At 40.1% G+C, this 27,998-nt stretch overlaps 2 protein-coding genes and 1 long non-coding RNA gene across 14 annotated transcripts; 2 read left to right on the top strand and 1 right to left on the bottom strand.

Annotated features, from left to right (window-relative positions):
* Nucleotides 1–6,951: 6,951 nt before the first annotated feature.
* LOC133735871 (uncharacterized) lies at nt 6,952–10,872 on the bottom strand. 9 transcript variants are annotated; one of them, XR_009859315.1, is made up of 8 exons: nt 9,026–10,872; nt 8,895–8,928; nt 8,549–8,601; nt 8,400–8,477; nt 8,251–8,316; nt 7,607–7,915; nt 7,419–7,519; nt 6,952–7,225 (listed from the first exon to the last, which is right to left on the bottom strand). It is a non-coding gene; the product is annotated as an uncharacterized LOC133735871 (long non-coding RNA). The 9 variants fall into 9 exon arrangements; XR_009859317.1 differs by having other exon boundaries at nt 8,549–8,597; nt 8,895–10,872; XR_009859312.1 differs by having other exon boundaries at nt 8,400–8,601.
* A 7,640-nt stretch (nt 10,873–18,512) lies between these two features.
* On the top strand, nt 18,513–20,526 carry LOC133738934 (bidirectional sugar transporter SWEET9-like). Its single transcript, XM_062166621.1, has 6 exons — nt 18,513–18,700; nt 18,833–18,869; nt 18,971–19,181; nt 19,309–19,470; nt 19,590–19,709; nt 19,818–20,526. The coding sequence occupies exons 1-6, from the start codon at nt 18,652–18,654 to the stop codon at nt 20,151–20,153; spliced, it is 915 nt and encodes a 304-aa protein (XP_062022605.1). The 5' UTR covers nt 18,513–18,651; the 3' UTR covers nt 20,154–20,526.
* Nucleotides 20,527–23,284: 2,758 nt separating this feature from the next.
* On the top strand, nt 23,285–27,036 carry LOC133735342 (bidirectional sugar transporter SWEET9-like). Of its 4 annotated transcripts, none has more exons than XM_062162759.1 (7): nt 23,285–23,554; nt 23,701–23,737; nt 23,844–24,054; nt 24,159–24,320; nt 25,019–25,138; nt 25,259–25,616; nt 25,916–27,036. In XM_062162759.1, the coding sequence occupies exons 1-6, from the start codon at nt 23,506–23,508 to the stop codon at nt 25,568–25,570; spliced, it is 891 nt and encodes a 296-aa protein (XP_062018743.1). In that variant the 5' UTR covers nt 23,285–23,505; the 3' UTR covers nt 25,571–25,616; nt 25,916–27,036. The 4 variants fall into 4 exon arrangements, with proteins under 4 accessions (XP_062018743.1, XP_062018742.1, XP_062018741.1 ...); XM_062162758.1 differs by having other exon boundaries at nt 25,834–27,036; XM_062162757.1 differs by lacking the exon at nt 25,916–27,036 and having other exon boundaries at nt 23,286–23,554; nt 25,259–25,827.
* Nucleotides 27,037–27,998: the final 962 nt, after the last annotated feature.

Below are 27,998 nucleotides of genomic sequence, written 5' to 3'. Positions count from 1 at the left end.
TTTCGATATATTATACGCAATTTTCGGATATCGTATGATTTAGTTATGAATTTTTAAGTTTCGATCGATTTCGATCGTTAGATTTGTGATCTGTGAAATTAGGACCGTCAGATGGACTTGTAGTTTTGATATGTTGATCTTATGACTGTCCCAGTGGCTTTGTGTGGTCATGGGCGAAGATCCGACCGTTGGATCTTCGTATAAATGCAAAACAGTGATTAGGGAGGCGATTCGTGAGAATCCGTCCGTCGGATTTTCGTATAAATTTGTGAAGATGTTAGTAAGGACGATTCTGGAAGATCTGACCGTTGGATCTTCGTGATGATTTTTGGAGGGTGATCCTAAGGGCGATCCGTGAGGATCTAACCGTTGGATCATCATTTAATTTCGATCCGACCGTTGGATTGTCGTTTGAGTATGTTTTTGAGCTATTGGCTAAGATAAGGTCATGTGTGATTAGGTGATTGACGGTCTCCATTGGGTGAACGATTTCGGTGTGTGTGGTGTTGAATTGAAGACGCAGCGGGAATATCGAGGTGAGTAAATCGCACATGGTTCATTCACGAACCGAAATTCGGTGATTTTATTTAATTGGGAAATTGTGGAAATTGTTTTATGAAAATAAATATTTGTTTTAAATTATATGGACTTGATCGACTACGGTCCATAGGTAAGTAAAATGTATTTAAACTATAAAAATGAATTTCCTGATTTTAATGCATGTGAACTATAGTTGGTATTAGTGGTCATTCTTGTGTGGGTGACTACGTATATATATATTTACGTGGAATATATATTGGATGTGTGGTATTTGGTGAAGTGTGGAATTGATGCGATTGATTTACAATTCGAGCATTACTCTCTAGAAGATATAATTTATCTTATAGGTTGAGTTGAGTGTGATAAAGAGTAATTGAGTAAAGTGCTATAGTTGAGTCGTTGAGATGAGTTAAATGAGGAGTCGAGTGATTTGAGGCAAATATTTTCGTAAGGGTGAACCTTGGCCAAGGTGACACTCTACGATTCAGTTAGAGCTCTAGTCTGTCTGCCTTTGTACTGCTTGGGGGATAACCTTGAGTTATCGTATGCCCTTGAGTACACTATACTGCTAGGGGGATAACCTTGAGTTATCGTATGCCCTTGAGTACATCATACTGCTTGGGGGATAAACGAGTTATCATATGCCCTTGGGTATGACATACTGAATGGGGTGATTAATATAATTAATCATAAGCCTGTAAGTATGATATACTGAATGGGGTGATTAATATAATTAATCATAAGCCTGTAAGTATAATATACTGCATGGGATGATTTATATAAATAAATCATAAGCCTGTGAGTATATATTGAGTAAGAAGTTGTTTGTTTTTGAGTAGTCATTGTGAGATGTGAGTTTATTGATGCTTGAAGTGACGTTGTACACTTCAATTATGATGCAAAGAAAATACTTGAGTTGAATTTATGCTTGAGTTGATTTGGTTACTTTAAATCGTGCAATCCTTTCATTTACTCATACGAGCTTTGCAAAAAGCTTACCGGGTTTGTATTGTTGCAATCCCGGTACACTATTCAAACGGTGTAGCGGGTAATCCTACAGGTCAGGAAAATTAGGAAGGTGATCGAGCTGCGTAGAGTAGCTGCATTTGTGTGAATCTGACTTTCTTTTGTGAGGTGTGTTATGCTCATTGAGCTACATTTATATTTGGAGAGAGTGTGCTGTAATCAATAAACTCCTTGAGGATTTGGTTATGTAATATTGGGTGGTGTGAGGTGTGTTTGTTCTGAGAAAAAAAAATTTCAGAACGTTATTGTAATAATTATTATTCATGTTTCGGATTTGAATTTGTTATTCAAAATTCGGAGCGTGACAAAAGGTATTTTTATTGATAGTAATTCTCTACACCTAATTAACCATACTAATACTGCTTTGATCCCTAAAATTGATAATCCTTCTAAAGTAAATGATTTTAGGCCTATAAGCCCCTGCAATGTCTCTTATAAAATTATCTCCAAAATTCTTGTTAAAAGGTTAAGACCTCTGCTAGAAAAGTGTATTTCGAAAAATCAAGGAGCTTTTGCTCCAGGAAGGACCATCCAGGATAATATCCTGATTGCACATGAAATCTTCTCGGACTTCCAAAAAAAGAAAGGAAGAGCTGGTGCTTTGTCACTCAAGTTGGACCTTGAAAAAGCTTATGATTTCCTAAATTGGGATTATATCAACCAATGCCTCAAGAGGTTTGGTTTTCATGATAATTGGATTAAGCTTGTTTTAAATTGTATATCTTCTTCCTCTTTCTCAATTATAGTTAATGGCAATCCCTCTGGTTGGTTCAAACCAACCAGAGGTATTAGACAGGGTGACCCCTTCTCACCCTATATTTTTATCTTAGTTATGGAGCCTCTAATAAGGCACCTAAATGCTCTGGCTATCTGTGAAGACTTGATTTGGCTTAAGTTAATAAAAGTCTAGTTTACCACCACTAAATTATGTTATAGCTAGATACTTATTTGTTTTAGTAAAAGAATGATCAAATATAGAGGGTCTAGCTTTGTGTATGGGGTCATGAATGATGAATTGTTTGATCCCTGCTGATTTTAGTCTATTTGTTTTTATAACTCAAAAACCAACTAGCTTTTGTTAACTAAATGCTAGAGTAGAACACAAGTGTTTCTTACAAACAAAAGCAAACATTTACTTGTTTACATTCTTTGTCAAAAAGAAAAAGAAAAGAAAAAATAGTACAGATTGTGCTTGGTTTCAATAAGGTTACATAGATAGCTACAAGTACTATATTTACATTAATACATGTTTCCAAATGTCACAATACATCAATTTCTTATTTATGTTTTGTACTTATAACTTCCTTGACTTGCTGCCATTACATTTTGCAAAAGTGCAAAAATTTCCAGCAACTGTCTTTAGCTCGTTGTGTTCCCTCTTCTTGAGTTTCTTTGGCTGGAAGTCTTGTTAAAACCTGCAACACATGCACAAAAACACATTAGAAGAAAAAAAAAATCTGGAATGTTATTTTGTTTTATTTAACTGCTGTGTCACCTAGTAGTTTGTTGGAAACACATGTGTACACACTTCTAACCACAATTAAGAACCTGCAGACATAAAGTTAAGTGTGTGCAGCAAGTGGCTGCTCTTAGAGCAGCTTAAAACTTGGGCAACAAGCTCAAAGCAGGAGCTGACAGTTTGGGATAATCTTCAGGTGATTTTTCTAAGCAGGAGCTGGCAATAAGCTGCTCCCAATGTTTATCTAACTGAGCTAAACAGGAGGTGGCTAGTCTACATATAGGTTCTCATGATTACATCTTCTAGTATAAAAGAGGTTCTTACTTGCAGTAAGAAAACACAAGTTAGAAAACATAGCAGAAAACAATTTAGAGACTCTAGAATCAGCAAAGTCCAGAAAACAAGCTTTGAGAGGTCTGGAAACAAAAGCCTCAGCTTTACTAAACCAGGTTTAAGGTAGGGGAAGTTTTGGGGAACCTCAAGTTTGATTATATGGGTCTATGAATATGATTTTGAGTGACATTTGCTGCTGATCAGGATGTTTATGCTGGGTAAAAAATATATATATGCTTAGTTCATCATTATGTTGTTTTATCTGATCCTAGTTTGAAGAAAGAGTGAAAATGGTTGTGTAGTTGAGTCTAATACTCGTAAGGGACCAACAATGTCAGCCAATGGTATATACACTTGGGGAGAGAAGCCCCTTCAATTATTATTGATAAAACGATCTAATGTTTGGCAAGAAGACACTGGTGACCGAGATTAGTACAAGAATACTAACAACTAGAGTATAAGGAGTTATTTTCTATCTTGCACCATCACTAATTATATGTATGAGGTTTGCTCTACTGAGCTTTAAGCTCACCCCTTTTATGATATTGTGCAGATCATGCTCTTGAGGGTTAGAGTTTAATTTCTGGAAATCTGGATGTAGGAGAAGGAGAAATAAATTTTTAGTTTGTTGTTTTGGTTTATCTTTGTACAATAAAGCTTAGTTTCTAAGCTTGCTTTTGTTTTTCTTGTAAGAACTTACTTTTGTAATAAAGAGTTCAACATCCAAGTAACCTCTGATTCTCATTTTTTTTCCAATATAGTTTTTATTTGCCAAAGTGTTTCTTAGCTTTGACAATTAAAAGCTATTCATATCCTTACTCGGAAAAAAAAAATTTGCAGATTTCTGGGTTAGGGTGTGACACTATCAACCATAAATCACAAGTTGGCCTTCTATCTTCATCACGTGGTTTTAGAATTTCTAACCTCATGTTTGCTGATGACTGTTTAATTTTTGCTAAGGTTACTAAGAAAGGAGCAAGGAACATTTCAAAAATTCTTAACCTCTTCACTGCCGCTTCAGGTCAGAAAATCAATTATCATAAATCTTCTCTCTATTTTTCTCCAAATGTCAATTCTAGTCTCAAAAATAATATTGTAAATATTCTGAAACATCCAGCAGAAGGCTACAATTGGTAAGTATTTGGGTATCCATAATGTTATTTTTTGGAAGGATCCTATAAATGCAAAAGAACTTTTACTTAGATTATCAAATAAGTTGTCTGGGTGGAAGAAATGAACACTCTAAAGGGCAGGTAGGCTTACCCTTATTAAATCTAATATTGCTGGTATGCCCAATCACATTATGTCTTGTTTCAAATGTCCAAAGAAGTTGACCAACAACATTGATAAACAAGCCAGATCCTTTTTCTGGGGCTCAGACATGAAATGTGCTCCTGTTGCTTGGGAGCAGGTGTGCCAACCCAAGTCAACAGGTGGCTTGGGCATTAGACCTTCAGCTTATTTTAATAATGCAGCTATAGCTAAGCTAGCTTGAAAAATAATTAATGATAAGGATAACTGGTGGTCACAAATTATGAGAAGAAAGTATCAAAGAAAGGTTTCTTTTTTTCAAGCCAAGAAGAGACAAAAGAACTCTATTGCTTGGAATGGTGTCTTGGATGCAAGAGACCTGATCATGAAAGGAATGAGGTGGATTATAGGCAATGGTAAGAATATTAAATTTTGGACTTTTAATTGGGCTTTTGATTGTCATTAATTTACTTGATTTCATTTCTGATGATAGAAGGAATATGATTAACCTAGAAGAATCAGTGGCTGAGTATATTACTAATGGTAAATGGGACAAGGCAAAGCTTGCTTCTGTTCTAGACCCTAATATTGTGAAGCAGATTCTAGGCATTCCTTTACCTGTTTGTGAGCAAGAAGATGAATATATTTGGGGTCCCTCCTCAAATGGTAGATTTTTTATTAAATCTGCTACGTGGCTGCAATATGATCATCTTCGTAAGCATAACTAGTCCGAGTTAATTAATAAGCTCTGGAAGCTTAATGTTCAACCAAAAATTAAAATCTTTGGTTGGCTGTTACTTAGAGGAATACTCAAAACTAGGGACAGACTTTCCAGGTTTGGGATTATTAATGATAACTCGTGTCTTCTCTGTAATAGAGATAATGAGACTGCTGATCATTTGTTTGGCTATTGCGAATTCACTAAGGAAGTGTGGAGGCTGGCAAACATTAACACCCCAGTAGACTGGGAGGAAGGATATCTCAAAGTTTTTGAGTAACTTTTTTTACTACAACCTTACAATGCTGATCTGTTTGCAAAGATTATTACTTTATGCTGGCAGGTTTGGAAGACTAGAAATGATGTTATTTTCAGAACAGCTTCTGTCAATCCTATGTCAATTGTTATGTCAGTTGAAGCAATAATGAAAAGCTTTGCTGATTTTAACACTAGTACTAGTGGAGCAAAAACTTCAAACCTTTAAACCACAATTAAGTGGTCTGCTCCTCCTAGTTGTTTTGTTAAAATCGATTTTGATGGCTCAGTTAGAAGAGATTCAGCTGCTAGTGGTTTCGTTATCAGAGACCATAATGGAAGACCAGTTATTGCTACAACCAAGTGTGTTGGCAATTCTTCTACCCCTGTTGCAGAAGCTACTGCACTCAGGGATAGTCTAATTGCGGCCAAAGACAAAGGTTTTACAAGAGTTCAAGTTGAAGGAGACTCAAAGCTGGTTATTGATGCAGTTACTGGAATGGTGATTCCACCGTGGAGGCTACTCAAATTGATTGAAGACATTAGAACCATTGCAGCTTCCTTTTCTCAAATTACCTTTAAGCATATCTATAGGGAAGCAAACTTAATTTGTAGCTGATGTTATTGCAAATTTAGGACATGACACTACTACAAAAAGGTCATCAGACGACGGTGGATTTGTGTTGTGTGATGACCAAGCTCACCATGGTCTAAGTGAGTGTTGTGTGATTGAAACATCAGACAACGGTGATTTCACCGTTGTGTGATAGTACTTTGCTCAACAGAATACTAGTTTCCGTTGTGTGAATTCTGCGCAGACATGTGCCTGGCATGGCATGCGCGGGGATGCCGCGGCACAGTCAGACAACAGAAAAGGAAATTTGCCGTTGTCTGAGATTCATAACACACAACAGATATAACTCATTCTTTGTTGTCTGAGATTCATAACACACAACGGATATAACTCATTCTTTGTTGTCTGAGACTAATAACAGACAACAGATATAACTCATTCTTTGTTGTCTGAGACTAATAACAGACAACGGATATAACTTAATATTTGTTGTCTGAGGTAAGTAACACACAACTGAAGTAAAATTATCTCCCTTGTCTGTTGATTACTCAGACAACAGTGATCATTTTATTTCTGTTGTGTGTTATGAATCTCACACAACAGAATTTTGTTTTCTTTTGTTGTTGGTTGTTAGTTCACACAACAACTATATTTGGTTATCCGTTGTGTGAATATTGTAATCAAATTGGGTACCAAGCAGTGACTGTTGTAGGAGATGCCTCAATTTTGAACTCTTTTATCATCATACAACACATGGTTTTGTACTGTGTTGTATGACTAAATATTAGATAGTAATTAACACATAAACAGTACTCTAATCCATATCATTCAATCACCATTTTTCAAACATCCATACATTCAAGATAGATAATGTACCAAACAAGAAATCATTCCTAGCTACCTATACATGAAACAAAAGCTGATATAATATCTTTTCGCTTCAACGAAGTTTCCTTTTGAAGAAGAACAAGGGCAGTCACAAGAGACTTGGCATTTGGCCTCTCATGAGGTTCATACTGCAAACACCATGACGCTAACCGCACCAGCTCAATTCCTGGGATCACTCTTTCTGCCAGAGAAAAGATATTAACATTCAGATCAACTAAAAAGTTTCACCTCGATCAAGAAATGTGTTCAAAACTCATCCATACATGCAAATTGTACATAATTGTAGCACATCTGCAAGTGCATAATTGTACACACTTCCAAATAGGAGTATGATTTACTTACATAAATGAATGAAGTTAAAATATGGGACTTACATAGTAAGCTGTCACAACGCCAGTAGAGTCACCTCCAACCAACTTGAGCTTCATGCTAAACCAACCAAATCAATACATCTGTTTCATTTGAATCATGTACCCTATTCAATAATAGCTACTTGATTTAGCAATGAACCTGTAAACTAATCTTTGAAATGATTGATATTCAAAGTTTCAATCATTTTTACCTGCATTATTGTCAAGGGAGAGGTACCAGATCTGCCCATCTGTAGAGGTTTTGAAATGGTCCTCGGACCACATTATGTCGAAAGTGTGGAGGGTGAGAACTAGTCTAAGATTGGGAGCTTCTTTCAGCTGTTACAGATGAAGAACAATAAGCAGCAACCACGAAAAATGCAATGTAAACAAGAATAGTAGTCATCGGAGAAGTTGCTCTTCTTTCCATTTTGGAGGGAGAGAATTAGTCTGAGATTGCAGTCCTGTAATGGCTCAGCAAAGTGGCGAAAGAAAGAGCTACGACGGCATTGTCTTTTTGACTGCAACAGAAAAGACCAATAGTTAACCACACAGTTAACACATTTATTAAAAATGTATTTGGGACAAGGCAGAATTGTTGAGGAATTATATAACTAGAAGGACAGCATAATGAAAAAGCAGGTCACAACACATATCACGAGTAAACTGGTAACTTTCGAGTTGTGTTAGGCTTCACCCTACTCCATAGTTAGCTTCATGGTTGATGTTTGGGTTGGGCTAATTTTCATATACCATAAACGTGATCCAACAAAACCCCGCAAAACATGACCTGTTGCAAGGTCTAGTTTAAGTGGACCCCGACACTAAATATAAAGCTTATAATGCAGGGCACTACCTGACAATAGCGTACAATGTCATAAAGGTTCTGCAGTCCGGAGTTTTCATAGAAGACCATTGAACTCTGCTCAAAGGAAGGTCATACATATACATTATGCAGTGTTTTAGGAATTATAAATGAAAAGGTGCAAATGGTAGAAATAGCACCTGCCTAGGCATGTCAGCAGGTCTAAAGTAAAGTAGGCATTGAGAAGGGAGTCCATCTCGACCAGCACGGCCACTTTCCTGCAGCAAAGAAGGTTACAAAACGGATAAAGTTCAAAAAGTATGTAAGCTTAGCTGGAACGGTAGAAAACTTGGTAGTATGTTTCCATTGATTTACTCAAGCTGTGATGGATGACGAACCTGACTACAAGCAATAGCCAAAATATTAGATAATTAAAAACAAAACTGTCAGGAATATCCTGTGAGGGACTTTCCAGGTTATATAAAAGTATTCAGACAGTTTATTACAGTATGTAGAGTGTATATAAATGGACAAAAGATAAGGGTAGTTTGGAATATTCTAGCCAATTAGTGTCCCAATAGGAAGTATGGTGACAATTATACTGTTAAAAGTATCAAGTCCTGACATACTCTCAAACTAGCAAAGTATACTTAGAGACAAACTCAAACACATGGTGGACGATGTCAAATACTAACCATCAGGTTTGTTGATTCCCATACCAAATGCTACCTGGAATGCATATGTAACCTTGGGTTAAGAAAGATAGATTTCCAAAGAAAGATAACTTTCTGTAAGAAAAGGGTCAGTCCAAGCAAACTGTACATACCTCCAACAATATGGAGTATTTGCTATCTCACCAAGCATAAGTAACACCCTCTTTGGGATACCCACAAGCCATAGTGAGGCCCAACCGCTACTTGCATCTTATAGCCCTATGTTCAAGCTACGCTACGGTACCCGGAAGTCGCAAATCCGTCGCCGGGAAGCCACATTTCCGACCTTGCAAAGTTGCCCTCACAACTAGGCTTCTTAGACTAGAAATGGTGGTTGCTTGTCCCACATCGAAAACCATGTAAGGGAGAAGCATTCCTTTACCTATAAAAGGAATGTCTCCTCCCACAACTCAACACATTCCATATAATCCCATTACATCTTTTGTAATCCCTTTGGGCCGCAAGGCCCGAACACACTAGTTAAACATTCAAGTGGACGTAGTTTCCCGCTAAGGCGGGAAATGAACCACTATACTTCTTGTGTCGTTCTCTCTCTCTCTCTAAAGCTAACTAGAGGCCCCTCGGATCTCTAACGTCACCATTGGCGCCGTCTGTGGGAAGCCGACACACAAAGGCTTCGTCACCTACCACGAACTTTGACCCATTTGGGCCGGTCAATGCTTGGTCAACGCCCATTGGGGCCGATCAACATTTGGTCAAACGCCCATTGGGGCCGATCAACATTCGGTCAACGCCAAACAAGGCTTGACCAATTTTTGGTCAACGTTGACTATTCACTTAGTCAACGCTGGCAACAAAAAAAAAAATTGGCGCCAATTCTCTCTGGACACCCAGAGATCTCCTTTGGCCACCCTCCTTCTTCTTCGTTCCATCCTCCGCCAGCAGGGCTTTTCCGCTAGCAATTCCTCCGCCGAGCTCACGGTCATGTCCAAGTCTCCACCACACTGAGCCTCCGCCAGGCTTTACGGCAAGGCAAAGTTTGAACGGCACTTACCGCCAAAGTATCGACCACTATGCAGCAACACCGCCAAAGTCTTTGACGCACCGCCAACAGCTAAGCAAACCTCCTCAGGCAAGGTCCCTTTGCGACCCGTCAAGCGTCGATCAATAATCAAAATCTTAGCGGCCTGCCAACTTCGAGCCTTGTCCGATGGTCAACCCCCGCTGGACGTCCTCCTCTGGACAACATCTCCGCCGGTCAAAACTACCGCTGACAAAATTTTCTTCAGCAGACCACCACCGTTGGCTCGGACCACCGTTAGCAAAAAATTATTCCGCTGATCAAGCTCTTGATCAAGTTCTTCCGCTGATCAAGCTCCTCCGCTGTCCAAGAGAGCCACTAACCAAATGCTCCGCTCCGCTGGACGAAAAACTCCGCTACACATCTTGCACTAACCGCCCTAACATTCAGCGGCAAAATCCTCCGCTGATCTCCATCAGCGGCACCAGCGAACTCTCTTTCGTCGTTCAGCGTCAGCACATCAATGTGCAATCGTTGCGTTAAGGTCGCTAGTCATCTTCAGTCAGCAGCAAGAGCAGCGCCAGCGCACCAGCAACAGGCGCTACGGGCCTCCAAGCTGCCTCCGCTGGGCACCACCGCCGAGCTGCCTCCGCTGAGCAACAGATCCGCTGAACTGCTGGCCACAGCTCTGCTGACCCTCTAGCCAAGCTTCCGCCAGGCAGCTACAGAGCTTGCTCGTCTTCCTTGCTTCTCCGCCCGAGATGCACCTGGGCTATTCTCATACTCTACTCTAAATATACATGAGTTTCCAACTCTTCTGATGCAGCTGCACGTCCAGGCTTTTGGCCAAAAGAACGAGATAAGTTTTCAACTTTTCCTCACTGTTGCACGTCCAAATATACATATATCGATCCCTCACAAACACGTTGACAAGTAGTATAGCTGCCACAAACATGAAATACACTTGTCATGGGTTAAATCATGCATGTAATCTGCTATGCTCCAACTTAATGACACGAGACCGTATATTTGTTTGCTTCTGCACACCTACAGCAAACACGTACCTGGTTTGAATATGCTCTGCTACTTGCATGATCTTTCTGCCATATTGATTAATTGAACGTATTCATCAATCACCTCTCACACAAAGCTAGCTGGCACTTAACTCATTTACTTGCTCCAACTATTATATTATAGTTACAATTAAGCATCAGTGCATACCCTTACACACTTGATCTGGGCTTCCTACTTGTCATTAATAAATTCATTAAATGTCAACTCGTACAGATTATAATGCCTTCCCATATTTAGTGGCTTATGATAGTGGGCATCATGTGCCTTCATATATCACACAATTATGCGAGCATGTTATTCTCATCACTAGTGGCCCCATGATATGCTTCTTCGCACACAATTATGCATATATCTCCCACTATCATCTCGGTTTATATTTGTCTGAACTCAGTACATAACTTTATGAGCGGTTGGCGGTAGTGATTCACACACTACTTTAGGCAAAATAGATGTAACCACCTAAATTAAGTGTTATCATCCTTGTAAACCATGTTACTGTGCCATCACATCATTTGGAGTAATTTGTGAGTACATATACAAACAAATCATTCGAGCAGGGATTCCTTAAAGTATATAGATTACATGCTAATCATTTACTTTATTTTATGTTAAGGAGATATAATCATCAATCACCTTTCCAATTAGCAAAATCATCATCCTTCCACTATGGTGCTTCGCCGTTGGAATGGAGCGTCATGCTTGGACAACTCCAACATGATTTGGGTACTCATACCAATTTCTCCTCCAAACTCGCTCCAAATCGGCATAAGATAAGTAACTCTATCTTATCTCTTACGCTCTTGCAAATAGAGCCTTTGCCATGACTATACATGTCTCCATGACCCTTAAGCATGCCTACAAAATGTTATTAGCAACTTTACTACAAGTACATTCTATACACATATGCCATGTTTCTATTTAATTGCAACCAAATTAAATAAACATGGGACGCTCATACAAAATATTATTACTTGCTTTGTGTTTATCATTTTTCATTCAACCGCCAAGCGATAAGGCAACGCCTCATAATGACAATGACCGCTACGCGGCATTGCAGTCAAGTTTCTCCTCCGAGAAATAGCAAAGGGACTAGTTAACACAGCCCACGGCAGCCATTGATCCGGCAGTTAACCCCGACGCTTGGGTACCAAAGATTGGGCTCGCTACCCAACAATCTCTGCTCCGTGCAGCTCCCCCTCAACAAACAATTTACCGACCATCCGGAGGTCCGTCGTGGCTGGGGAGTGGGGGACTCCCTGGCGGGTCTAGCAGGGGCCCACCCGAAAGGGCAAAAGCGTTCGCTCCAACCAATTCTAGATGGACGACGCACTCGCACTAATTATGCTTGATATACGGCACAAAGCTACGCTTTGGTATCAACCCGCAAGAACACCCTCCTTGACTGGGGACTTCGGGGACTTGTACATACAGCCCGACATAATTAGCAACGGTCACGCTCATGCCTCAGGGCATCACCTCGAGCTACTCGTTAATGCCTCATGGCAACACCGAGCTCCGCGCTCATGCCTCAGCGGCAACACCGAGCTCCGCGCTCATGCCTCAGCGGCACCGCCGAGCTCTTCGCGCTCGTGCCTTAGCAGCACCGCCGAGCTTTCACGCTCTCGCCTCAGCGGCAACCGCCGAGCTTTCGCGCTTGTGCCTCAGCGGCACCGCCGAGCTCTTCGCGCTCGTGCCTCAGCGGCACCGCCGAGCTTTTCTCTCTCGTACCTCAGCGGCACCCCCGAGCTTCCCGCTCACGAGCTTACCGCTCATGCCTTCGAGGCACCCCCGAGCTTCCAGCTCACGAGCTTACCGCTCATACCTTCGCGGCGCCCCACGAGCTTACCGCTCACGCCTTCGCGGCACCCCACGAGCTTCCGCTCACGAGCTTACCGCTCACGCCTTCGCGGCACCCCACGAGCTTCCGCTCACGCCTTCGCGGCACCCCCGAGCTTCCGCTCACGAGCTTACCGCTCACACCTTCGCGGCACCCCCGAGCTTCCGCTCACGAGCTTACCGCTCACGCCTTCGCGGCACCCCCGAGCTTCCCGCTCACGAGCTTACCGCTTAGGCCTTCGCGACACCCCCGAGCTTCCGCTCACGAGCTTACCGCTCACGCCTTCGCGGCACCCCCGAGCTTCCCGCTCACAAGCTTACCGCTTAGGCCTTCGCGACACCCCCGAGCTTCCGCTCACGAGCTTACCGCTCACGCCTTCGCGGCACCCCCGAGCTTCCGCTCACGAGCTTACCGCTCACGCCTTCGCGGCACCCCCGAGCTTCCGCTCACGAGCTTACCGCTCACGCCTTCGCGGCACCCTCGAGCTTCCCGCTCACGAGCTTACCGCTCACGCCTTCGCGGCACCCTCGAGCTTCCCGCTCACGAGCTTACCGCTCATGCCTTCGCGGCACCCCCGAGCTTCCGCTCACGAGCTTACCGCTCATGCCTTCCCGACACCCTTGAGCTTCCGCTCATGCCTTCCCGGCAACCATTGAGCTTACCGCTCATGCCTTCCCGGCACCCTTGAGCTCACCGCTCATGCCTTCCCGGCAACCATTGATCTCACCGCTCATGCCTTCCCGGCACCCTTGAGCTCACCGCTCATGCCTTCCCGGCAACCATTGAGCTCACCGCTCATGCCTTCCCGGCACCACGAGCTTCCGCTCATGCCTCCCCGGCAACCCACGAGCTTCCGCTCATGCCTTCCCGGCAACCATTGAGCTCACCGCTCATGCCTTCCCGGCAACCATTGAGCTCACCGCTCATGCCTTCCCGGCACCCCGAGCTTCCGCTCATGCCTTCCCGGCAACCCTGGAGCTTCCGCTCACGAGCTTCCCGCTCATGCCTCCCCGGCAACCCTTGAGCTTCCGTTTATGCCTCCCCGGCAACCCACGAGCTTCCGCTCATGCCTTCCCGGCAACCCCGAGTTTCCCGCTCACGAGCTTTCCTCTCATGCCTTCCCTGCAATCCTCAAGCTTTACGCTCATGTCTACTCGACACACCACACGTTAATGGAACATTGAATTTTTCTACCATTTGTCGTTTACCAACTGCGACAAATCAAATTCTTTTCGCGTTCCATTAACACGAGCGTAATCCAGTCAAACTCGACCTCGTTCGTCTCCTTGCGCGCGTCACACATTTATCATATGCTATCCATATGCTCACACGACCATACGCGTTCTCGAGTTTGTACGTCATAATCGATCGTACTCGGCACCATTCGCGTGTATGCATCAACATATATCACACACCCCATACGTTTATATATGCCAACGCATATCAAGGCAACTCACATTGTTGCCCAATGCAACGAGCATTCTACGTATGCCTGTTTTTTGTCTTTGTTGTGCAGGTTAACGAGTCCCTTCTTGCTTACGGAGTTCGGGGACTTGTAGGGGGTCCGTACCGCCCGGTTACTTATGCTTGATGACTTCACGCTTATAACTCCCCAACCAAGAAGCTCCTCTTACTTGGGGACTTGTACATACCTCCAACAATATAGAGTATTTGCTATCTCACCAAGCATAAGTAACACCCTCTTTGGGACACCCACAAGCCATGGTGAGGCCCAACCGCTACTTGCATCTTGTAGCCCTATGTTCAAGCTACGCTACGGTACCCGGAAGTCGCAAATCCGTCGCCGGGAAGCCACGTGATGCTGCTTCTCCTATGTCTTGGAGTGATAGGGTTCCAAGTGAGGCTTCTAGAGCCTTAATTTTTGACGTTGTAAACTTTGGGTGCCCAAGAGGCTTCCCTCGGAACACCACGAAATGTGAAACTGAAGTAACTCTTTTTTTTTTTTAGTCACGAGAGTCTCCTGCTTCTAGAGAGAGAGGCTCCTGCTTCTCTCTAACCCCAGCTCTCTCTTCTCACAGCTCCTGCTTTTCTCTTTGGTTTTCCCTCACCCATGTGGTGACCCTTCATCCTCTGTGGTGATTCCTCATCCTCTGTGGTGAGTTGTTCTCCTTGTTTTTTCCTCTTCTTTTGCATCTGATTTTGCCCTCACAAATCAAATCTGTTTTTAGATCTTAGATCTAAATCTCTAAGATATACTCTCAGATTTGTTTTTCATGGTCATTCTCAATTTTTGTTCTTCCTTTGCTCCTCAAGATTTTCAAACCGTGAACAAATCTCCTTCTTCTTGTCTACCTTGTCCTGCCATGGAAGCTTTCGTACACCTCTGCAACCACCTCTTCAGATCTCAGGTTTCTTTGCTAAGATCTATTTTGGCTTGGTTGTTGTTGTTCTTTTTTGCGAGATCTTCTCGTAATCGGTCAACTGGAGAATGTATGGCGGCTCTGTCCGTATCCTCACCTCTGCAGACCACCCTTGGTTACCAATCCTCGCTCGCGATTTCCGTCGGAGCTCCGGTGACGAATCTGCTATGGCGGCTACAAGTTGGAGATGAAGAAGAAGCTTTGATTAGGGTTTGGGTTTTTTGGGCTGCTTGGGCTTTTAATTTTATCCTACTCATGTCTTAATTCGTATGAATTTCTGACTTTGAGGGGTTTGTTGCCTGCCCTTGGCTTTGTTTGGGCCTTCTATGCCGTTTGGCTTTATGAATATCAGTTTCACGACCAAAAAAAAAAAAAAAAAAGAGGCTTCCCTCCTTAAATAGTTTTTCTTTTCTTATAAAAAAAAAATGGGGAAATTACTGGTCCCCCCTCTAACTTTTTAGGATTCGACAGTTCAGTCCCTGCTATTCCAATTTTAACAGATAACTCCCCACACATTCAAATTTCACACAATTTGGTCCAAAATGACCATTTTACCCCTCACTTCTTCTTTTTTATATATCTAATACACACACACACACATATATACATATACATACATACATACATACATACATATACACACACACACATATACATTATATATACACACACACATATGTATAAAATTATACATATATTTATATATCTACATATACATATACATATACATATACATACATATATATATATATATATACACACACATTAGATATATAAAAGTTGTGAATTTTTTTTATAATATGAAACATAAACATAGTATATAGACTTACCAAATACATAAACACATTAGATATATATATATATATATATATATATATATATATATATATATATGTATGTATATATCTGCATATGTATATGTACACACACATATATACATATAAATATATATAAAAAGAGAGAGAGAAGAATAAAAATATACACATATACATACATATATACTCACACACACACACACATATATATACATATGTATAAAAGAGAGAGAGAGAAGAATAAAAAAAAATAAGTGAGGGGTAAAATGGTAATTTTGGATCAAATTGTGTGAAATTTGAATGTTTGGGGAGTTATCTGTTAAAATTGAAATAACATGGACTGAACTGTCGACTCACCAAAAGTTAAAGGGGGGATCAGTAATTTTCCCAAAAAAAATTGAGCAGGTTCACCTAGAGAGTGAACTCAAAAATTATCTGGTGGGTAATTAACGAGTAAAACTCCTAAATAAATTTCATACCAAAACTTACAGCTACCTTTTCTTACTGACCCCAAAATACAATATACTTCTCTACATGGTCATGTTAGTGATCGAGTTGGTTTACTGGAAAGCAACTATTAGGAGCATAATCAAGTCGACGGGATCAGATTCATTTCTAGTATGATCTATCTTAGACAACACTAAACAACAACTAAACACCTTAATGGAATGACTCACTCTTATCCCCCATTCCTTCTCCCCTCCAATGATTTCTTCTCCAGACTCTCTCATTTCAACAGTAAGCATTCGCATGTCTACTCATTATTAATTAGAAACAAAAATAAAGATCTGTTTAATTACTCGCATTTGAAGGCAGTTTTGGTGTACAATAATTGATTCATAATCAACTATTTTCCGATCCATATGAAATCTCACTCTCACCTCTCCTTCATAGGAATTTAATTCGTTCGAATTGATACAGATCGATTAAACAAAGTAACAGATTTGACATTTTTATAATTCTTTAATTTGTAAGTAAATGCGCCTCTACAACATAACATAAAGCATAGCTGTGCTAACAATTTAATTGGAAATTAATAAATATCTATACCGTGGACTAAATTTGTCAGTTACACTCGAGCTCAACTCCTTGGGATTTCCCCACTCCCGTGAGAGACATAATGATTCGCAAATTAATGTATTGGGTACATCATCATAAACGTGTATTAGGTACATCATCATAAACGTGCATTTGAAACAGCGCAATCCTAGCCGGAAAAATAGTTTTTTTTTTTTTTTTTTTTGGCAGAAAACAGAGCAGTCAAATTTCAAATTTGTTACAATGACATCTTTCTTTCATGGCTCGGAAACAAAATGAGAATGAACGATCGAGAACAACTACCTCCCCTCAACTGGGGGCGGTCGACCTCCTTATCCAATAGAGTTGCGACACGAGTTACTTTCTAAAGTTTTTGTACTCAGAGTGTGTCAGATTTCAACACGTGGTCGGGCCCCCCCTTGCCATTTGCATGACTCTACGCGTACGAGGACGATGAGTCATCATCACCCGTGTAGTGCGTCCTTTGTAGTGCGGGCTCACCCTTGTTACGGTCCGCCACATAAATCTCGATACAATTTCAAATTCGATTTTTTTCCAAAACAGTGTTGCGAATTCATTGCGATATATATATATATATATATATATATATATATATATAGTTTTTTGCCACTGTCTCGGAGATAGAATTTGACAAATGATGAAAATTAAATAGTTTCTGAAATGTTCAAAAACCATAAAATTAATCAGAACAAATTAAGATAATTTTTCTTTGTAAAAATAAAAAATTGTATGCTCCAAATTTTGTAAAGTATTTTTAATTATAATATTTGTAGCTAAAATATTAAAAACCACATATTTTAGAGTTCTAACTCGGATCTAATTATCTTATAGCATTGTGTTACACTACGGATCTAGAATCTTAATCAAGATATGATTTTTTTTTTATTTACTTAGGTCACAACCTAGCTTACCCTGACCTTAAAGATTAATTTATTAACAAAAATATGTATGTAATACATTCATCAAAAATGCTATAATGTTCCTAAATATTTATCGTAAAGATACAAATGCATGACTTGGGGTAATTTTCAGAAATATATGAGATGGATCATGATCGAAGCAGGAAGCATAATGGGAACATTTCAGATATTTGCGGCTGATTTTTAGTACCTACCGAAACATTAACTACAGAAGATGAAAAGACGTTAAGGAATCAAAAATTACTAAAGCAGCCACCAAAGTTGTTGTTGGAAGGCCTCCACGTACCCTCTGTTAATATGTTCTTGATCTTATTCCTGGTTTTACTGGGAGTAAGAGGTCGGTCGACACTTGAGCCCACCCCTTGGATACTCCTAGGTGCGTCCTCGGTCCTCTTCAATTATTAGTTAAAGTTTAGTGGAGCTATCCTTCTGTACTGCTCCAGGTGAATGATTTCACAAATAATATCAGTGCATGATTGATCGAGCTGGGCTAAAGATACATGCACTAGCTGGGCTCAATCATGCATATATATACATGCACTAGATTGAGGCAAGAATAAACAGACGAGCTCAACTTACTGGGGCTCTGTGTCTTAGTGGTTTCCCTAGCTCAAATCCTCAGCTCTCTCTCAGTAACTAAAGAGCTAGCTTTTCTTCACTTCGCACCAAGAATGGCACCCCTTAATCTTCATCTTATGGCCTCTATATTTGGAATTATGGGTACTTATCGATCTCTTTTAAGAAGCTAGCCAGTATCATCTCCTAGCTCTCACCAAAACTTAACAATTATTAACTGTTTTATTAAAACCCCTTTTTTCATCTCTCTAAAGTCTCTGTTTGCAATTTCTATAGGTACCGTCGGCTCGTTCCTCGTTTACCTAGCTCCAATGTAATCTCTCTCTCTCTCTCTCTCTTTCTTTTCTCTGCGATCTTCATGCATATGGGATTTCATGTGATTTGACTGACTGATATTGTTTCCTTTTTGTGCAGACCCACATTTTATTGGATTTACAAGAAAAAATCAACATATGGATTCCCATCTCTACCCTACTCAGTGGCATTGTTTAGCGCCATGTTGACGCTCTACTATGCCTTCCTCAAGACACATTCTATGATTATCATCGCGATCAATTCTCTTGGCATCTTAATTGAAACCGGGTACCTTTTATTGTTCATGATTTATGCACCACCAAAATCCAGGGTACTAATTAAACTCTCATTGTCTTCTCCCCTTCCTGTTTATTTTGTAATTAATTTGTATACTTTCACTTGTATATGTTAAGAGCGAAGAAGATTAATTAAATTAAAACTTCCGTTTGGTTTTGCAGATCTTCACAGCAAAGTTTCTTGGCCTCTTTAATGTTTTGGGTTTTGGTTTGATCGTATTATGTACATGCCTAATCCCAAATGATTTTCTGCGGTTGAAAATTGTTGGGTGGGTTACTATCGTGTTTAATGTTGGTGTATTTGCTGCTCCTCTTACTATTCTGGTACGTAATATAATTTCTTAACCTCATTTTATGTAATCATTACTGTTTATAATTATAACGTACTCCACCTAATAGTAACTAATATTGATGTTCAACTCCTTTTACCCTTACTTTTTCAGAAACACGTTATCAAAACAAAGAGTTGCGAGTTCATGTCATTCTCTTTGTCATTAAGCTTAACCCTATGTGCTGTCCTGTGGTTCTTCTATGGCCTTCTAATAAGAGATTTATTCATAGCGGTACGATTTCTATCTTCCCTTTTTCCTTTACCTCTTATAGATCCACTAACCTACAATATATAATAAAGCTGATGACTTGTTGCTTTCTTTCCTGTTTGGTACATACAGGCACCAAACGTGTTAGGGTTTATATTCGGGATTGTGCAGATGATGATGTTCTACATCTACCGGAAGAGCACAAAGAAAGCTGGTTTACCGATAGATAGTCTAAATGATCAGACACTAAGCACAAACAGACGGGTTGCTGTTCCGGAAAATGCTGACATAAGAGTAGCAATGACAATAATTGACATTGGTACTCAGATTCAGTTGAAAGAAGGGGACGCAAAGAAGAGTTCTGAAACTGATGATCATGAGAATCAACTACCAAAGCAGGGGCGGCCGGAAGACAAGGGGTCGCCCACCACCGCCTTGGGACTCACACTCAGAAGGGCCTCAATATAAATATCTGTAGTTCTGAACTATTCAATCGAAAGGCCTCAGCCAAAAGCAAAAAACAGAAAAGGACCTCTCCTAAACGATGCAAGTTCTTTAAGCGGCTATGCTCATCTAGCTAGTGTAGTGACATAAGTTTTTCATTTTTAAGTGAAAAATGTAGAATTTAGTGTTTACTATTGTTATAAATCGAATATCCACATAAATATGCGCTACAACCATGCAATAGTTGAACATTGCAATTGTGTTGAGTATGTAACTGTAATTTCATTGTATGAAAGACATAATTAGTGTATGTTTCCTATTTTATTACCCATTGTAATAGTCTAAATAGGAATTTCATCCCAATGAAATAATATATGTACTCAACTCTTCCGTATTCTTTTATCTCTTTTCTTCTCTCTATTCTCTCCATTTCATAAAATTTTCTTTTTGATTCAAGAGTCACAGTTCAACCTAATTAATTACTACAGCCAGTGTTCTTAATATTTAGGCCATGTATAAGTGGAAATTATTCTATGCACCGACAGTGCAAATAACTAAACACTTATAAGATGATCTGAACTCTTGATATTTATAATTAATATTTTTATTAATAACCTAAGAGTGTATTTAATATAATCTAATCATTCATTTATGTCGATGTAAGTGCACGTCGGTGTACTGAATCCTCCCCTCTGTATAAGTATTAAATAGTAAGATAAAATAAACGATTGACCTACTTTTGATCTCATCTAAAAGTTCTAAATAATAAAATTGTTGCAGACTTGCAGCTACTAAAATTATGAGGCTTGTTCTAATCTCGTTGTTGTACAGTTCAGTAGGACCAAAAACTTTATCATGGGACATTGACCAAAGCAAGCAATCAAGCCGCAATAATGAATTTCAATTATTACATATTTATCAAGTAATGCTTGATAAGAGTGCAATACTGTAATGCTAACTCCACTTATTTGCCCATTAAGACCAACCTCCACCTTTGATGTCATTTACTTCATAATTTTACGATTGTGACCTTTTTTTTTTTTGATAGAAAAGTAAACAATCCATTAATAACTAGGCAACCTGTGGTTGCACAACAATTACACCAGAGTTACGGGACCATCACCATGGGTGACTTACATGAGCTGAAACGAACCCAACCCCCTAACCAAACAAAACCCTAATCCAGACCGAAAAAAAGGCGATGTATCCGCATTATCAACAGCCGATGAATTGTTTGCACCCGTTCGAACACCGTGTCCCAAAACAGCCAGACCACGTGTAGGGGTGATTCACCAACCAGTTGATAACCAGAAAGCACCGCCGCTAACCAAAAAAGAAAACAAACCCTCCGAGAAGGGACTGTAAACCTGCCCTCCGAAGAGGGACTTTAACCATGCCCTCCGAGGAGGGACTTTAACCAAGCCCTCCGAAGAGAGACTTTAACCATGCCCTCCGAAGAGGGACTTTAACCATGCCCTCCGAAGAGGGACTTTAACCTCGCCCACGCTCACAAGAGGAGGGACTTATTAACACCAAAAACAACCAACCAAATAAACCAGTATACAGCAAACAACAGAATAAAACAATGTGAAACATAAACAACAAAACGGCCCAAGAAACCAGGCCCAGCCCAAAGACCGCCACTCCCAGCCACGGCCAAGCACAACCTGCAGATCCGACGACCGCCAGCAACAGCCAACGTCACCAGGCCATCGTCACACGTCAAAACAGCTCCACGTCGAACCCCTTCGCCGCAGCTCCGCCCTGACACACAACAAAAACCACCCCAGCACACGGATCATAACCCCACAGATCCAAAAACGAGATCGGATCGATCCCATCCGGGATCGGTATCGCCGCATCTAGACCAAGGCAGCCATAACCCAACACGCAGGGACGGTGGCGAAAGAGATCATCGCCGGGACCCCAAGATCCGCCGCTGCACCATCACCGCAAAACATCCATGAAACCAGAAAAGCAGATCGAGAACGAACCGCCGACACCCGGAATCGACAACCCAACCACCAACCCAGAGCCACGCCGCCACCATGGACCCCTAGCACTACTTAGAACACCATACTCCCCTCCCGGACCATAACGCAGCGGCGGGGAATCCACCGGCGTACGGCCGGGAGAGAAAACTCTCCTTTTGTTTTTTCTTTTTTCGCTCGCGCGTGGGGCGCGTTCTCCCTAACCCAGTAAAGTCCCCATGTGGGAGGACATTTCAATTCTACAATGTGGAAAATTCTACAATGTGTTAACGTATGGCATGCATACAATTGCCTTAAAAGTTGTAAAATGAGTCCTCAAAATAGTAATATTAGTCCTCAAAGTGGTAACATGAGTCTTTAAAGTGGTAAATTTTCTTAGTTTACCATATGAGTCCTCAAAATAGTAATATTAGTCCTCAAAGTGGTAACATGAGTATTTAAAGTGGTAAATTTTCTTAGTTTACCATATGAGTCCTCAAAATAGTAATATTAGTTCTCAAAGTGGTAACATGAGTCCCTAAAGTGGTAAAAATAGTTGATGTATGAGAAATGTTAACATACCATAGCTTTACCCCTATAGTACATGACTTATCATCAAATGTATCTTTTGGGTACCTACAAATTCACATCTTTTGGTACATGTACCACTAATAATCACTTCCTTTGTTAAAAAATTTCATAATTCATTCGCCAAAATTGTTACTCTTTCTAATATTTTTCTTAACCATTTATAACACTTTAACCATTACTTTGAGTGTGAATTGCAAATTTCTTACACTGGATATGAAATCATTGAGTATGAAATCAGTCATTAGGAATCTCCTCGTCCAAACAGTGCCAATTTCGGGTGGAGACTGGAGAGGCGTGCTACTTTAATACTTTCTAAAAAAAAGAAAAGACGTTGAAATCAATTTTTACTGTTAACCCCGTGCTACTTTGATGAACAATGAGTGTTTTGATTTCCACTTTCGTTGTTGGAGGGCCTCCACGGCTCCACCCTTTTGCATGGGATGTTTTTGATTCACTTCGATTTTAATGGATTTTTACATTGGTCAATACTAGCCCACCCCTTCGGGAACTCCAAGCTGTGCTCTCTGCCCTATTCAGTAATTAGCTAATTAATCAAAAAAGCAAACTTATAGTGGAGCTTACCAGCTAACTCTCTACTGCTCTAAGTGATTGCGAAGATAACAGTTTAATATGTAATGCCGGCCATCAGTGCATCTATGATCGAGCTGGGATATTTCTTACTGAATATATAAATGACTCGATAGGTGCAATAATCTACATCGACAATCTCAACCCGAGCCTTTGTTTTGATACTTCTCCCTAGCTAAACTCCCAACACTCTCAGTATAACTAAAGAGCAGAGCTTCACACCAATAATGGGAGCCCTTGATCTTGATCTTATGGCTTCTGTGTTTGGAATTTTGGGTACTCGTCTTTCTTACAACTCTGGCTAGCTACTTCATAGAGCTATCTCTAGCTCTCACCAAAACTTTATAAATTATATCTTCTCTGTTTTATTTCAGCTCTCTAACTATATACTCTGTTTTCTCCTGTTTCTTAAATTTCTGTAGGTACCATCGTCGCGTTCCTCGTTTACCTAGCCCCACTGTAACCTACCTCTCTCTCTCTCTCTCTCTGATCTTCATGCATACGGGATTTCATGTCATATTCTTCATGCATAATGGTGTTTGTTTCTATTTTATTCTTTTTGCAGACCAACATTTTATTGGATTTTCAAGAAAAAATCAACACAAGGATTCCCATCTATACCCTATTCAGTGTCATTGTTTAGCGCCATGTTGACACTCTACTATGCCTTCGTCAAGACAAACTGTTTGCTGCTCATCACGATAAATTCCATTGGCTGCTTCATCGAAACCGTGTACCTTGTTGTGTTCATGATATATGCAACACCAAAATCCAGGGTACTTAAATCACATTGTATTCTCCCTTTTCTGCTTATTTTTTATACTTGCACTAAAAATAAGTACGTGAAGACTAAACTAAAAATTTGCTTTCCATTTTGCAGACTTTTGCAACAAAGCTGCTTATTCTGTTTAATATCTTGGGTTATGGTTTGATGTTATTGTGTACAAGCCTAGTCCCAAATGTTCTTCTGAGGTTGAAAGTTGTTGGGTGGATAGTAATCGTGTTCAATGTCTGTGTGTTTGCTGCTCCTCTTACAATTATGGTAAAATTAATATAACATCTAACCATGATTTAATTATATAGGGAAGAGATAGACTCTAGTGAGGACTTTCAAATCAACGGTTAGATGAGTGATCCTAATTTTAGTTGAAATATAATTCTACAAATACATATCACCAACAGTTGATTTAAAAGTCATCATAAAGTCCTCATTTAAAGGTCTTTATTAGAGTCTCACCCATATTTATATGTATACACACGACGAGAATCCATTTTTTTGGCCATTTTAAAGGATTACTTATTAGACTAACTTTTCGATCACATATTCACATCTCAACCATTCAGTTTTTAGGTTTATATGAGCAGATTATCTCTGCAAATTTTCAGCCAAATAAGATAATCGATAAATCATTTATAACTGTGGTTTACAATTATAAAGGTTTGACAGATTCGGTTCGTCCATTGAATTAATTTAGTTCGATACCTTAACGATCATCAATTTGGCTGAAAATTTACATAAGTGATCTATACATTAAGACCTAAAAACTGAACGGTCGAGATGTCGAAATGTTATCGAAAAGTGGATCCCATAAGAAATCCTTTAAGATGACAAAAAAAAAAAACCATTAATAGAAGGGCTCAAAATATACTTATATATATGAGAGATATCAACTGTTTTTAACTCCAGCTGGTAAGAATTAATATTGATATATTGAATTCCTTTTACCCTTACTTTTTCAGAGGCAGGTTATTAAAACAAAGAGTGTGGAGTACATGTCATTCCCTTTGTCATTGAGCCTAACTCTGTGCGCTGTCATGTGGTTCTTCTATGGCCTTTTAATAAGAGATTTATTCATAGCGGTACAATTTTCTCTCTTTCCTGCTTAATTTGTTCGCCTCTTATACAGATCCACTGACATGTTCTTTATGCTGATGATGCTGATAACTGTGCCTGCTTTGTTTCATCTTTGTACGTATTAGGCACCAAACGTGTTAGGGTTTGCGTTCGGAATTGTTCAGATGATTATGATCCTCGTCTACAGGAAGAAAACCAAGATAGCTGTCTTGACGGAATTCCGTCTAGGTGATCTGATACCAAGCACAAATATGGTTGCTGCTTCACTAAATGATGACATGACAATAGCAATTGTCATTAATTCTCGACCGGTAGCTGGGGACGCAAAGAAGAGTTCTGAAACTGATGATGATCAGAATCCATTGGAGGGCCGGCCCAAAGTCAAGGCGACCTTGGCCGCTGCCTACGGCGTCATCTTGAGAAGGGGCTCAATTTGACGTAATTATTCATGAACTTTTCAATTCCAAAAATATGAAATAAGAGGTACGAACACGAACAAGCTCCCAAAAGCCTTTTTTTACAATCTGGGTTCTGTAATTGGCGAATGCAAACTAATTACTTATTAGGTGTCAAGTACATTTTAAACACGCATATATGTAACGAGGGTATTATCGTAATATCATTAGAACTATATAATGATTATAGTTGCTGTATTTTTCATTTCATACAATTCCCTTGATCAAAATGTATACCTTTGCAGACAATCTCTCGTCTCTCCCTTCTCATTCTTCTTCCTTTGTCCTTTTTTTATCAATAAACCATGGATGTTATCACGGTATCAGAGCGTCTAGGCTCGCGCCATTGATCCTGAAGCTCTAGTTCCTCTTTGTTTTGCTCGCGCGGTCGCGCCATCAATTTCTATCCCCTAAACCCCAAATTCGATATCACCTGCGCATGCATCTTAAGGCTTCTGCAATGGATTCTCGCTCAAAGCTTGAGCAAGATCTCATTATCCATTATCTATGATTTCCAAGTATCACGGTTGCTCCAGTTTACTTCGTCGAGGATTCCGTAATTGCTTTCTTCACTCATTGGTCACCGTGGATTTGCCTTTTCACTCTGTTGAATCAAGATTGCTTCGATTATTCACTCGAAAATGCAGATTCACTCTCTTATCTCATGGAGTGAGAGTGTCTATGTATTGATAGCCTAGACTTGCAAATTCTTCAATTGTCATTAGGTGATATAAGGATGTGTTCTTCTGATATATGATCTTGATGATTATGGATTCCTTCATCTGCCTGCATTCTTTCCGCATTGTACTGCCTAGGTGGTGAATCTTTTGATGACATAAGGTTGATTGCTGTTGTTTAGTGTTTTCCACCCACTAACAAATTAAACAAGACCTTGGAGATGTATAACAACTCTGGAGATGTCCAGTCCTCCGTATAACATTACCTTTGGAGTACAACATAACTCTTGGAGATGTCCTGTTCTCCGTCTAACAAAACTTTGGAGATGTCTTGTTCTTCACTTCTTCTAAAAGAAAATCTTGCAGTGAATCAGAATCCAAATTGAGAAGTGGATGGAAACATTATTGTGCAGCGTCTTAGAAGTTTATGCAGTATATGATTGGGTGATGCAGAAGAGTTGGAGTCAAAACTATATGATGTGAATAGAGCCATGTTGAAGAATTGTGGGTTTGATGTTTTCTTAGTCTTGTCTTCATTAGCTAAAGTGCCATTGAAGTTCTGAAGTTAAGGTGATAAAGGCCGTTTGCAAGATGCATTGCTATAAAAATCAGCAACTAGAGGGTTTGCTCAACTGGAGTGAAGAGGATGGGTGAACATGGCCATGATGTACCCTTCTACATGCATTCCAAACACATTTATAACTTGGACTTGATGAAGTTCGAGGCTTTGAAGATGAGCCTTGGAGTGTTCACTGCATTCAGCAGTGTGGCTGTTCTGCTCTTACTTTTGATTCTGGATGTCAATAGCTGCAGTGAATGACTTGAATATCTACCTTGTTAGTCTATGATTTGCAAGAGGTGAAAATGTGTCTCTGCTAGCTTCATGATACATACTCTTGGTTGTTTGAAGTGTGACAGAAGCTACAGCACTAGTGTTCTACTTCTTCCTGCCCATTCGACATTTGATATGTAAATGGAAGTTGATGTGTCAATGGATGCTCCAGTTTACTTATACAATTGACAGTTTTAACAAGGCTGCTTGCAATGACCTGCTCTGCTACAGATCTTACTTCCTAACTTGGTATAGTTGTCATCTAATCCATTACAATTGCTGTTGTGCATACTATTGCTATACCAGATCAGAGGAAGTCGATTTCCTTTCTCATTGAATCTTGGGTTATTATGTATCCAACCATATGCAGTTGTTACACAAGTAGAATGCATTATCAGATTTGAATGGGGATTGGTGTGGATAGACTTCTGGACCCTTCTTCACCTTGAGGGGGGTTTTACCAAATGGTGTCAAGGAAGTTGTGGTTCCTGGTCCATTGCTTAGCACATATCAGACATGGTTGCTGCATCCTTGTGTTCTCTGTCCTTGCTGCTAGAAGCAAGGCTTCTTGTGGTTTGACTATGCTTGAACCCTTTTGACTAATGATTCTACGAATGCAAAGAAGGGAGGAGAAAGAAAATTCAATGGTCTGGCTCTACAAGACGACATTGAAATCTGATGGTATTGCTGATCTATATCATGGATTCTATATATCATGTGTTGGTATCATTGTTTACCATGGTCTGTACTTTTGGACTGGATGATTCACTCAAGCTTGTGACTGTGGAAAGTTCAGAGAGAAAGGGTCATGTGGGCAGTATTTGCTTAAAGGTTTTTACTCAGGTTATATACATCAGGCCAAGCTCTGGGTGGTCACTGGGTTTAATATTGCTGTTCCAAC

This window comes from Rosa rugosa, chromosome 3, assembly GCF_958449725.1.
Source record: "Rosa rugosa chromosome 3, drRosRugo1.1, whole genome shotgun sequence".
In the NCBI taxonomy this organism is placed as follows: domain Eukaryota; kingdom Viridiplantae; phylum Streptophyta; class Magnoliopsida; order Rosales; family Rosaceae; genus Rosa; species Rosa rugosa.
Note: the sequence above shows the minus strand (reverse complement) of the source record. Positions and strands in the feature narration are given on the sequence as shown.

What these genes read in the sequence shown, in the direction of transcription:
- LOC133738934 (XM_062166621.1), top strand. Translation starts at nt 18,652, where the DNA reads ATGGCACCCCTTAATCTTCATCTTATGGCCTCTATATTTGGAATTATG. An exon ending in CTCTATATTTGGAATTATGG is followed by an intron (nt 18,701 to 18,832) that starts GTACTTATCGAT and finishes CAATTTCTATAG; the next exon opens with GTACCGTCGGCTCGTTCCTC. An exon ending in ATGCACCACCAAAATCCAGG is followed by an intron (nt 19,182 to 19,308) that starts GTACTAATTAAA and finishes TTGGTTTTGCAG; the next exon opens with ATCTTCACAGCAAAGTTTCT.
- LOC133735342 (XM_062162759.1), top strand. Translation starts at nt 23,506, where the DNA reads ATGGGAGCCCTTGATCTTGATCTTATGGCTTCTGTGTTTGGAATTTTG. An exon ending in CTCGTTTACCTAGCCCCACT is followed by an intron (nt 23,738 to 23,843) that starts GTAACCTACCTC and finishes TTCTTTTTGCAG; the next exon opens with ACCAACATTTTATTGGATTT. An exon ending in TAAGAGATTTATTCATAGCG is followed by an intron (nt 25,139 to 25,258) that starts GTACAATTTTCT and finishes TGTACGTATTAG; the next exon opens with GCACCAAACGTGTTAGGGTT.